This window comes from Nansenia antarctica, assembly GCF_963989245.1.
Source record: "Nansenia antarctica genome assembly, chromosome: 10".
In the NCBI taxonomy this organism is placed as follows: domain Eukaryota; kingdom Metazoa; phylum Chordata; class Actinopteri; order Argentiniformes; family Microstomatidae; genus Nansenia; species Nansenia antarctica.
The window spans coordinates 11,909,100-11,921,713 of record NC_137680.1 but is presented as its reverse complement, the minus strand read 5'-3'; the positions used below and the strand labels follow the sequence as shown (position 1 = coordinate 11,921,713).

Sequence of the window (12,614 nt, the reverse complement as noted above, 5' to 3'; positions counted from 1 at the left end):
CAGGAGAAGCAGCTCAGACTTCTCTGAACTCTTCTTGTATTTATTGTGTCAACCATCTTACTGGGCTAGCGCGCTGTATAAAGGTTGTTAGCTATAATAATTAACTTTCATACCACCCTCTACCAACAAGGTTGTTGTCAAGATCTTACATAGCGTATACGCCAATACACAATGAATATGTGGGGTTTATTCCCCATAAACGTACCGGAGATGTTGCTCGACGTAAACACTTCACTCTGTTCCCGTATATTCAAAGGGGGCCTTCCAGCGCGCGCCTTAACAGATGAGATGCCCAAGTAAGTGCCTGATGAAAATGTCTTGACATTATGTAACATTATGGAGTTAAATACATACAAAATTAATTAAATATCTTCATACTGATGAAAACAATTTATAATAATGTTTTACTTCAATATACATTAGAAGAAGGAAATTCATTGAAGTCGACAAATTCAGAGCTGGCCTATTATATCCGCAAGAGGGCGCCAAAGTAATGGGAATCCAAGGCAGAGGGGTATAAAATGAATTGACAATTGATTTTTACTATTTGATTTAATCCTTAACAATGTATGCGTATCAGTGAACAGATCCCTGCTCTGCATCTTGTCACAAGATATTTCAGGCAGTTTGTATCATGGGGTGTTCTTCCACTAAACAGTAGTTCTGCCCTACATACAACACAAAGTATGTCCTTTCTAAAGTCCAGTATACAGGTGCAACTCAAAACATTAGAATATAGACAATCCTCTCCAGGCTGCGGTCATCCCTGTTGTTTGTACACCTTTTTCTTCCACACTTTTTCCTTCCACTTAACGTGCTTTGATACAGCACTTTGTGAACATCCAACTTCTTTCGCAATTACCTTTTGAGGCTTTCGATGATGGTTTTCTGCACAACTGTCAGGTCAGCAGCCTTCCCCATGATTGTGAATTCTACTGAACCAGACTGAGACCATTTAAATGACTAAATAATTAAATATGATTATATAATGATTAAAGCACTTTAAGCTGCAACGTTTGCAGGAAAAGTGCTATACAAATAAGAGTTATTATTCGTATTATTATTGTTATTATTATTATTATAAAGTTCAGAATTGTATAATAAATACAGTTGTATAATTTGGGCTAATAACTTAAATATAAATGTTCTCCTGACATTCTGTACGCTACGTGTGCTTGTGTGTGTGTGTGTGTGTGTGTGTGTGTGTGTGTGTGTGTGTGTGTGTGTGTGTGTGTGTGTGTGTGTGTGTGTGTGCGTGTGCGTGTGCGTGTGCGTGTGTGTGTGTGTGTGTGTGTGTGTGTGTGTGTGTGTGTGTGTGTGTGTGTGTGTGTGTGTGTGTGTGTGTGTGTGTGTGTGTGTGTGTGAGTGAGACAGAGAGAGAGAGAGATGGGTGAGTTGGGGGCCGTACGCGTCGTCCAAAAACAACCCCTGGCTCCTCCCTCCCCCACTACACCATCAGTGATTGCTCATCTAAAGGGGCTGGAATTGCCAGTGTGACAGTGAGTCCCTAAGGATAGGCCTATTGAAAGCGTTTGTTTACACCTATCTGGTATTTTAACATCTGCTAGCCTAGCTCTGAAGGTTTAGGACATCGGAGAGGGAGCAGCCAGGCGATGTAATCGGACCGGCCGAGAGGGAGATGGGAGGATGGTGGTGGCCTGACATTCATACATCATTCATCAGAGGCGCATAGGGTGTTCCGTTCCGCAGCCATGGCGGCGCCCCTTGCGCAGTTCGAGGATGAGTGGCACGATTTTAATCAATTTAATAAAACGGTTCCCGAGCAGGCGATGATCCGAATGGACCGGGTGAATGTGATCGTCGAGGAGATGACAGGGCTTCTAGAGGATCTACCTGAGCTGAACAAAAGCTTTTCGGACGAGATAGGCAGTTTCAAGTCGATTGAGGATCTGGTGAATGCTTTTGACGAGAGGTTGACAGTGTGCTTCCGAAATGTTAATACCGAAACAAACAATTTTGCTCCTATAATAAACCTTATCGCCGAGGATACAGTATTGAAGTGCGACGAGTAAGTATGTGCATGCTGATTGACTCGTGCCCCTATGTTTACATTGTAACAAGACCGTTCTTCCGTGGCAACATTGTATCATATTTCCAAGTGCGGCGCGCCAAGCGGTCTATTTCATCCAACAAAGTTATGTCAATAGATGGAAACTGACGGTTGATGCATGGATGGACTAGCCGATCTCACAGCATGATTTATATCCTACGAGATTTGGCATAGGCCTACAATATAGGCAGTCTGAATCCAGAGAGCCTTAATCCGGATTTGTGAATTAAAACACAAACACATCGGCGGCAGTGCCTAATCGTGTCCACGATTGTAGTAGCGCGCTTTTGGATTCAGCACCGTGAAAACCTCATTATGTCAGTACTTTCAGTGATGTAGCCTGAAGTAGAGAGATAACTCATGTTGGCACAGAGATCCCTGTGCTTTTTCAACGAGGGTCGGCTTGAGCCGGGACATCTGATCTACACATCATCTCAACGTCCATAAACTGGCCACGAGAAAGATTCTTATGATGCGAAGATTCGTGCGTCTGCGCAGCTTCTGTCCAGACCAACCAAAAGTGGGTTCTCATTAGTCACGTGATTACCTCTTCATCCATAAATATAAGATGACATCATCAGTTGGGGTTTTGCAACAGGTTACCCACCTCCATTTAATTATTCTTAACGTATTTAGATGATTAATTGTTATTTTGTAATGTTGTCTATTTATAATGTTGTCTATATCTATCTATCTATCTATCTATCTATCTATCTATATTTCTATATAATTGTATTAGTCTTAATTTTAAATGTATTTCTGTGATCTCTTCTCTAGTTTAGCACTTTGTAACCTTGTTTAGAAAAGTACACATAATGTATTATTCTTTTATTCAGCCAAAGATTCAAGTAGCCTATTTCTGTGATCTATCTATGGTAGCCACCATATGATAGATCACATCTACTGGTCTCCTCTCCAGCATCTTAGACAGCTTAAGGTGTGTCAAGTGTGTGTTATTACATAGTCCCAAGCGGAAAAAAGGATGGCCTATAGTTTCCTACGTATGTTTCAAGTGTAGGCTATTCCTATTTATCTGTACTTACTTACTTACTTAAAAGTATACTTCAAATATTTATGTCATTAAGTTGTATTTTCATATACTTTAAATAAATATACTTAAGCTCAATATAGATTTAGATTTATAGTTTAAATAAATATACTTAAGCTCAATATACATATAGATTTATAGTTATATATAAAATGCAGTTATATTCTAGTATATTTATAAGAACTGTATGTCATTGTAATGTAATTGAATCTGTGTTTTAGTATACTTTAAAAAAAGTACACTTTATTTTAATCCCTTGAAAAGAATATTACTTGTTCTTTCTGAAAGTACACTTGAACTTCATTCAACTAAAATTGCATTTTATTATACCTATAAAAAGTACACCTTATTTGATATCATGTATTGTCAGTCTTTGCATCCAAACTCTGTCTAACCCTAACCCGAGTGGTTACAATTATCTCTCGGCTGTTTACCAAAGGGAGGTAGGGAGAATCCCAAATTGCCAGAAAAAATGATAGTATACTTTTTCTTCGCATGGGGTATGTGTTATTACAGTCTCCCCCTCCCCCCTTGAAAGAGCGTTTAATCCATCTTCGTGCAGCAGTTGTAGGCGTGTTTTCAACAGTTCTAGCTCGCTGCACAGCTGGGGGATCAGCCCTTAGTCTTACTCTGGGTTTTATTTTCAAAATGGTATTGTTTGATTAAACATTTCCTAAGATATTTGTGACATCTGGTCCTCAGTCACCAACAAAGTGGAAGCGTGTCCTATTCTGAGGCTCCTATCCCAGGATTTAAATAGATCAGTGTTCCGATTCCTCAGACTACAGTACATCTCAGTGTCGTGTCTCTCTTGTCTTAGCTGAAAACAACCAATGTACTTCATCGGTATTCATACTTGATAACCACCCTTCTACAAGTTGTGATCTATTTATGGCTCTCTTCAGTTATGTAAGAGTGAGTTTCATTTGAGGCTAGAGAAATTCGGATAGACAAGTTTAACTTTTGTGTTTTCTCATTTTCCTAAAGGATCTGGAATGCTCTGACAGATAACTATGGCAACGTGATGCCAGTGGACTGGATGCAGTCACGAACACGTTCTCTTCACCTCCCCACACTCAACCTGGACCACAAACCTGTGAGTTTTGATTGATTGATTGAAAACCTTTATTGTCCCCAATGGGGAAATTTTGTTGTCAAACAGCTCAGTTAGGGCAGAAAACATTCAGTACAGAAAACAGAAAAACATTCAATAAAAAACATAAAACAGTGCAGGCTCAATAAGTAAAAAGTTCCAAAAGTTCCATCTCCAGGTCTCCCCCACCCTGCAGGGCCTGGTTGTAGAGTCGGAGTGCAGCTGGAATAAAGGACTGTCCAAATCTTTTTGTACTTTGACGGGGGAGAACAAATCTGTGGCTGAACTTGCTCCTCATCCCTGCCAGCTCGCAGTACATCGGGTGGGAGGGATTGGCCAGCATGGCCGCCAGTTTTTTCCCCATCCTCTGTTCTGCCACCACCTCTAGGCTGTCCAGCCCGGTCCCCACCACAGAGCTGGCCTTCTTCACCAGTTTGTTTAGCTTCGCAGCATCCCTGGCACAGATGTTTCCACCCCAGCAGGCCACGGCGAAGAACAGAACGCTGGCAACCACCGACTGGTAAAACATTTGCAGCAGCTTGTTGCAGACACCGAAAGACCTCAGCCTTCTCAGGAAAAACAGTCTGCTCTGCCCTTTCCTGAGAAGAGCCTCGGTGTTGTCAGTCCAGTCCAGTTTGTTATTAATTTGTACTCCCAGGTACCTGTAGGAGTCCACCCTCTCGACTTCCACCCCCTTGATGGTGATGGGGGCTGGGGTCCTTCTCTTCCTCCTAAAATCCACCACCAACTCCTTTGTTTTGCTGGTGTTAAGCAAAAGGTAGTTGGTGTCGCACCACTGCACGAAGCTCTCCACCAGGGCCCTGTACTCCTCATCCCTGTCGTCTGTGATGTAACCGACGATAGAGGAGTCATCCGAAAACTTCTGCAGGTGGCACTGGTCGGAGCTAAACTGGAAGTCGGAGGTATAGAGGGTGAAGAGAAAGGGTGACAGAACAGTTCCCTGGGGGGCACCGGTGTTGCACACCACCACCTCAGACTGACAGCCCTGCAGTCTCACATACTGACGCCTGTCTGTGAGGTAGTTGTGGATCCAAGCCGTCAGGGAGTCCTCCACACACATCACTGCTAGTTTGTCAGCCAGCAGTGATGGCTTGATAGTGTTAAATGCACTGGAGAAGTCGAAGAACATGGTCCTCACCATGCTCTGTGGCCTCTCCAGGTGTGTGTAGGCCCTGTGCAGCATGTAAATGATGGCGTCCTCCACCCCCATGCTCTCCTGGTATGCAAACTGCCGGGGGTCCAGGAAGTCCTTCACCTGGGGCTTAAGGTGTTGCAGCACTAGCCTCTCCAGGATCTTCATGACCTGTGGTGTCAGGGCGACAGGTCTGTAGTCGTTTGGGGTGCTGGGCCGTCCCTTCTTTGGCACTGGGACGATGCAAGAGGTCTTCCAGAGCTGTGGCACCCTCCTCAGTCTTAGAGATAGACTGAAGAGATGTTGGAATGTGTCCGCCAGCTCTCCAGCACACACCTTCAGAACCCTGGGGTTGATGTTGTCTGGACCTCTGGACTTGTTCACATTCACCCTGGAAAGCTGCCTTCTCACCTGCTCAGATGTTATAAAGCTGTGAGTACCGGTGTCTCCAGGTGTGAAGCATGCTCCCTGGCTCCTGGTGTTGGTAAGGGGAGGCAGTTGCTGTTGGGGTGCTGCTGGGGTGTCAGGGGGAGTGGGGGCTACTGTTGCCAGGGGTGCGGTACATTGGAGAGGGGAGGAGAGGGTCGGGGGCTGTGGGGGGTGACAGGGGGATGGGGGGGGTGACAGGGTCGGGGGCTGGGTCGGGGGCTGGGTCGGGGGCTGGGTCGGGGGCTGTGACAGGGTCGGGGGCTGGGTCGGGGGCTGTGACAGGGTCGGGGGCTGGGTCGGGGGCTGTGACAGGGTCGGGGGCTGGGTCGGGGGCTGTGACAGGGTCGGGGGCTGGGTCGGGGGCTGTGACAGGGTCGGGGGCTGTGACAGGGTCGGGGGCTGTGGGGGGTGGCAGGGGGATGGTTGGTCAAACCTGTTAAAGAAGCAGTTCAGGTCATCTGCCTGCTCTCGGGTCCCCTCCACCACAGGATGTGGCTGCTTGTGGCCCGTGATCTTCTTGAAGCCCTTCCACACCTCCTTGGAGCTGTGGGCCTCTAGCCCGCCCTCCAATTTCCTCCTGTATTCCTCTTTGGCTGCTCTCAGCTCCTTCTTCACCTCCTTCTGAGTGGCCCTGGCTCCCTCAGTGTCCCCTGCCTTAAACAGCCTCCTCTTCCTTTTCAGAAGGTTCTTGATGTTCCCATTTATCCACGGCTTGTTGTTAGGAAAGCACCGTACCTTTTTAATGGGGACGATGCTCTCCTCGCAGAACTTGATATAGTCTGTGACACAGTCTAGCAGACCATCTATGTCCTCCCCGTGGACTCTCTGGAACATCCCCCAGTCGGTTGTTTCAAAACACGCCCTCAGCTCCTCCTCCACGTCTTCTGACCATTGCTGGACAGTCCTGGTGGTGATAGGCAGCCTTTTTATGATAGGGGTGTATGTTGGTTCCATCCAGACCATATTGTGGTCGGATGCCCCTAGTGGCGGGAGGGCAGTGGATGTGTAGGCTCCCTTCACATTGGCATATAGTTTGTCTAGTATTTTGTTCTCCCTTGTTTTACATGTGACATACTGGGTAAAATCCGTCAATGTCTTTTCCATATTTACATGGTTGAAGTCCCCATTCACAATGATAAATGCGTTTGGGTGAGCGGTCTGTATCCCCGCGATACAGGAATGGATGACGTCATTTGCGCGCGCCGGGTTCGCGCTTGGTGGAATGTAACTAGTCACAGCCACAACATGTGAAAACTCTCTCGGACAGAGATCTGGCCTCAAACCTAGCGCCAACAGTTCTATGTCTGGAGTGCAGACTTGCTCTTTGATAGTGATATGACCTGGCTTGCACCATTTGGAATTAACAAACACAGCGATCCCGCCTCCTTTTATCTTACCGCTGTTTCTCGTTCTGTCCGCGCGGACCATTGTGAAACCATCTTGTTCCATCGCCCCGTCTGGTATACCAGGATTCAGCCAGGATTCCGTCAGGAATAGCAGGCTGCATTTCCCATATTCCCCCTGTCCCTTCATCAGAGCAGAGAGCTCATCCGCTCATCAGCCTCATCAGTTAGATATCTGTGTGTGTGTGTGTGTGTGTGTGTGTGTGTGTCTCTCTCTCTCTCTCTCTCTCTCTCTCTCTCTCTCTCTCTCTCTCTCTCTCTCTCTCTCTCTCTCTCTCTCTCTCTTTCTCTCTCTCTCTCTCTCTCTCTCTCTCTCTCTCTCTTTCTTCCCTTCCCCTCATGCACTCCCTCCCTCCCACTTTGTCTGGCTGTTTAAATCTCTCTCTTCAATCTGAATTTCTAAATGCATTGTGCCAGGCTCATGCCACAGGATTTAGCTTTGATTAAATACCCTCCCCCCTCCCCCCTTGACCTTGTTCTGTCCCGTCCCATCAGAGGGGGGATGATGTAACTCTGGAGCTGTCTGATGATGAGGAGCTGAGGGAACAGATGGATATGCACACCATCATCGTCTCCTGCCTCAACGTCAACGACGAACCCCTCTTCACTGCAGAACAGGTGAGATGGGAGGGGGAGGGGGTCTCTGCTTGCGCCATGAGAGGGGGTCTTACATGCGGTTGATTGTGAAGCACTTTGTGACAGAACTGTTTTGTAAAGAGCTCGATACGAAATAAAATGTGATTCATTGATTGATATATATATGGCATATCGTGTTTTTTTCCCTGAGGAGACAGATGGACTGAGTTGAATGATGTGTTCAGTGTGTTGTTCTGGTGCCTCTAGCTGATGTGTTTGTGCGTGTGCGTGTGTGTGTGTGTGTGTGTGTGTGTGTGTGTGCGTGCGTGCGTGCGTGCGTGCGTGTGTTGTTGTTGTAGGTTATTGAGGAAATCGAGGAGATGATGCAGGACTCTCCAGACCTGGATGCACAGCAGAATCCTTCACAATCAGACCTCTCCATGCTCTCTCTGGACATCCAACACTCCAGCACCAGCCACTGCTATGAGGAGCGTGAGTACCCACTTCGCAGGAGTGTGTGTGTGTGTGTGTGTGTGTGCGTGTGAGTGTGTGTGTGTGTGTGTGTGTGTGCGCGTGTGCGCGTGTGTGTCCGTGCGGGTGTCTCTCCCTGTCTGTTTGTCTCTCTTCCTCTCTATTTTAATCTCCCTGCCTCTTCACTCCTGTCTGTCTATCAGTCTGTCTGTCTAATTGTCTGTCTGACTGTCTGAGTTGTGTCTGTGTCTGTGTATGGACTGTGACTATTTCTATGACCTAGCTATAGTAGAAATAAATATTATCTACATTTATCCTGTGTGTGTGTGTCTGTGTCTCTGTGTCTGTTCCATGGATCTGTGTGTGTGTGCAGGTGTGAGGAGCCTGTGTGTAGCGGAGCTGAACGAGCTGCTGGAGGATGTGGAGACGGCGATCAGGAGGTTCTCTGAGGAGCTGATCCAGCACCTGGCTCTCAGAGACGAGCTGGACTTTGAGAAGGAAGTGAAGAACAGCTTCATCTCTGTCCTCATCGATGTGCAGAACCGTCAGAAGGAACACAGAGAACTACTGAAGAAGAAGAAGAAACTCAAGAGTGGGGCGGGGACACCGCAAGCCCGAGAAAGGACGCAGTCACTAGGATCTGTGAGTAGTACTCTCTTATGTGTTGTGCAGTAGGCCCTAAGCACACACAAGCATGCGGGCACACTCACACACATTCCCTTTCACACACACACACACACACACACACACACACACACACACACACACACACACACACACACACACACACACACACACACACACACACACACACACACACACACACACACACACTCGGGCACACACACACACACACACACTCGGGCACATACATACACACACTTGGACACATACAAACCTGAGACCTGTGCGAGACCTGAGACCTGTGTGTTAAAACATCCTGATGCTTAAAATGCTAGATTCCGAATGGACTGTTTCTGTAGCCTTTGTGGCTGTAGCCTTTGTGGCTTGTTTGAATCCCATAATACAGCAACCTCTTTGTCTCTTTTTACGTCTTATGCCCTCTTATACTCTTTTAACAACTTAAATCCTAGCTCTGCGTTTTTCTTATACTATATCCTTCTGTCTTCCTCCACTGGCTTCCTGTTTTTTGCCTCCTCACTTCCTGTTTCTCTGCTTCGCTTCCTTCCTCTCCAGCGCTTCAGCATTGAGGGACTCTCCTCTGCAATCCAAAATGGCTTCCGCCAAACTTTTGGGAGTGGGGGCCTTGAAAGACAGGTGCCTATATTTCTCGTCTCTTCCTGCTACCTGTTCTATTCTCCTTGTGCAGCTTCATGTAGTTCTGTAGTTCTGTAGTTGCATTGGTTGAGGGTCTCATCCCTCTCCCACACCAGTCGCGAGTAAAATAAGCCTGGATATTGCTTTAGACCCAATATCAATCAATATCCATCCACAGTCATTGTGTCACCTCTCTTTGAGAAACAGCTAACCCTAACCCTGCCCATATATTTTTATAGACAAAGGAGGCATTATCAATAGTATAACGTTTATTGCTTTTTTTAATGATTGTCTTGTATCTAATTTCATCATCTAATGGAGCAGTTTCTCTGTCATCGTCTCTCCAACTGTAGTACCTGACCACAGTCATTCCCTATGAGAAGAAAGGTGGTCCTCCATCGTTGGAAGACCTTCAGATCCTCACCAAGAGTGAGTGTCACCTGCAACCTAGGATCCTTAAATCCATCGCATGGTTACTGAACCAGGACCCGCTTGTGCATGTTTGGAGAGTGGAGTTGTTAAAGTGATAGTTCACCCAATGTGTACATGTTATTGACATTTCTCATACCATCTACGTTGAGTGCTAGTGTTGACGGTCATCTCATGTATCTGATGGTGTTTCGTTTTTGTTTTTGTGGTTCTGCTGCAGTTCTCCAAGCTATGCGAGATGACAGTGACAAGGTGCCCAGCCTCCTGACAGATTATATCCTTAAAGGTGAATATACTTAGGGTTTCCTTGGGAAGCTTTTTTGTCTTTTTTCTTTTGGATGTCACAGAGTGAAAGATTGTAGTACTGAGTTTCATAACCGAAGTTTTTAATGTGGGTAGACAATGCAAGAAAAAAATACCAAATACCGACATACAAATGGAAAGAAAAATAATCCTATTTCATCATCATTATTTTCAAAAATGATGATGATGCTACTGTTGTCCTCTAGAAACAATATTTATTTTATATGACAGTGATTTTAACCCAGGCATTGTCAAATTATGTTGACAATAACCATGAATTTATGTTATACTATTATTTACTATAATATAATTGCAGAGTAGAGTTGTTGCGTCGTTTCTTTTGTGTGTGTATGGGAGAGGACACTTGATCTCCTGCTTCCTTCCTTCATTCCTTTCTTTTACTTGTCTCTCCATTCTTTATGTTCTACTCATCTTCTTGCTGCACTGTACATGTTAGCTCTGGTGTGAGAGCGATGGACAGAGAGGTTTGTGACACACATTCACACACCTTGTTCACTGTGTGGTTGGTGGTGTAGTTCACTGAGGGAGCGCGCCTCCTTGTGGTCACTGAGCTGTAGTGCAACCCCACCCTGTCCCTGTGTACTTACTATCACCATGCCCCTTCACTGTAACTGTTAGTAGGGTATGGTAGACTCTCCAGTGCTGCTCACCCTGGTCTCACAGAGTTAGCCCTCACCTGTAACCTCGATTTGCAAACCCTTCCAGTTCCCCAAGCATCATAAAGGCATCACCGATTCTCCTACCCATAAAACATTCTTGGAAAATGCCACTCACTCACAACCCTGCCAGAGTATTTCTCTTTCTCCCTTTGCCCCCACTAAATGGCTTTGTTGCTTTATTTGGTGTGTTTTGTCACTGTGTGACAAATGTGTTATGTGTTTGGATATCCTTCAGCTATTATGTGTTTTGGATCAATTCAAACCTTAGCTACAGTACTTAATGAAGTGGTTATTTATTGTACAGTATTTGTTACTATTTCATTCTCTCTCTTTTTTTCTCAATTTCTATCTATCTCTCTCTATCTGTTCTCCACCAGTCCAACTGTGGTCCCAGTGTAAAGCATCTCCCAGGTGTTCATACCTGCTCTCAGCCATGCTAACTCACATCTCCCATGTCTCTCCCAGTGCTTTGCCCAACGTAGACTGGAGGGACAACACTCCTTTCGGGGATCAGTTGAAGTGAGGAATCTGCTTTCCATGTCGACAAGCAAGATGAAGAGGACTCTCTCACTGTGTAATTTCTTTTTAAGAACATAAGCACACTTAATTTATTATTCTTTTTAACGCATTGTATTTGACCTTCCTTTTTGTTGAGCATGGTGATTTTACAAACAAACCCAGTGTACTTGCCAACCTGCAGTATTTTTTTTATTTGTATTGTTTGAGTGTTTTTACTTTAAGTGCAGTGTGAAATACAGTATCAAGTCATTTAAGAAAGATGCATTAACTCAGTTCAGACTATACCTAGTAGATTTTGGACAAGTTGTGGCTGATATGAAGCTACTTATCCATAGGGTTGTGTCCTCATTCATTAAGCCCCATCCAAAAGTCAACTTACAGTTGAGCTACCACGGCTCAGGATCAGCTGTAATATCAGGGATATCAGAATAGACTTGTAAAAAGTTCTCAAATGCATCATTTAACCAACTACATTTTACTGACAATGAATATTAATATTATTCTGTTCAGCTCAGCATCCTGTTTGGTCCAGTAGTACAGTACTGTATGTCAGTATATCTTGGGATCATCCTAACGGTATACTATAGTAGTAGCCTACCATTGATATTACACGGAAGAGAATGTGTTCCATGTCAGAAAAACAATTGGTCAGAACTGTAATGGCGGATAACTAACTATGCATTTGAGTGAATAACAGCATTTTGACCCAAATACTGTATAGCCTACCACAGGCCCATAGAAATAGAATGAGTAGAATGGATTCTTTCTATTTGAATGCGTAAGCCTTTCTGGTTCTCAGAGTCAATGACTGAAGCCCTGAATCAGAGGCACCAGCTCAGAGCTGCCCAGTCTGAGGACCACAGCAGATAATGCTGAACATTATATTTATATACACAAGATATGAAGCTGCCTTTGTCATTGCCTGAATTTTTGTACATTGTGAATGACTTATTTTTTAATGAAGATGTTATTCTACTGAGCTACTTATCTGCTACACTATTTATTTATTTTGTATATATTTTATTTCAAATAAATTAATTATGTCAAAGCTTTACACGTGTCAGATTGTGTCTCTCTGTTTAATTGCAGTCAAATTGCCTAATCCCCATCTGTTATCCATAATCTGGAACAATTTATTGATTTGTTGGATGTGAATTTGAT

At 44.9% G+C, this 12,614-nt stretch overlaps 1 protein-coding gene across 1 annotated transcript; it reads left to right on the top strand.

Moving 5' to 3' along the window:
- Positions 1–1,712: 1,712 nt before the first annotated feature.
- On the top strand, positions 1,713–12,373 carry fez2a (fasciculation and elongation protein zeta 2a; the record flags this gene model as incomplete). The annotated part of the gene is made up of 9 exons (XM_080540158.1): positions 1,713–2,029; positions 4,107–4,215; positions 7,693–7,815; positions 8,133–8,265; positions 8,618–8,886; positions 9,442–9,522; positions 9,876–9,951; positions 10,172–10,237; positions 11,400–12,373. 9 exons carry the CDS (start codon positions 1,713–1,715, stop codon positions 11,414–11,416), a joined length of 1,191 nt encoding a protein of 396 aa, XP_080396284.1. The 3' UTR covers positions 11,417–12,373.
- Positions 12,374–12,614: the final 241 nt, after the last annotated feature.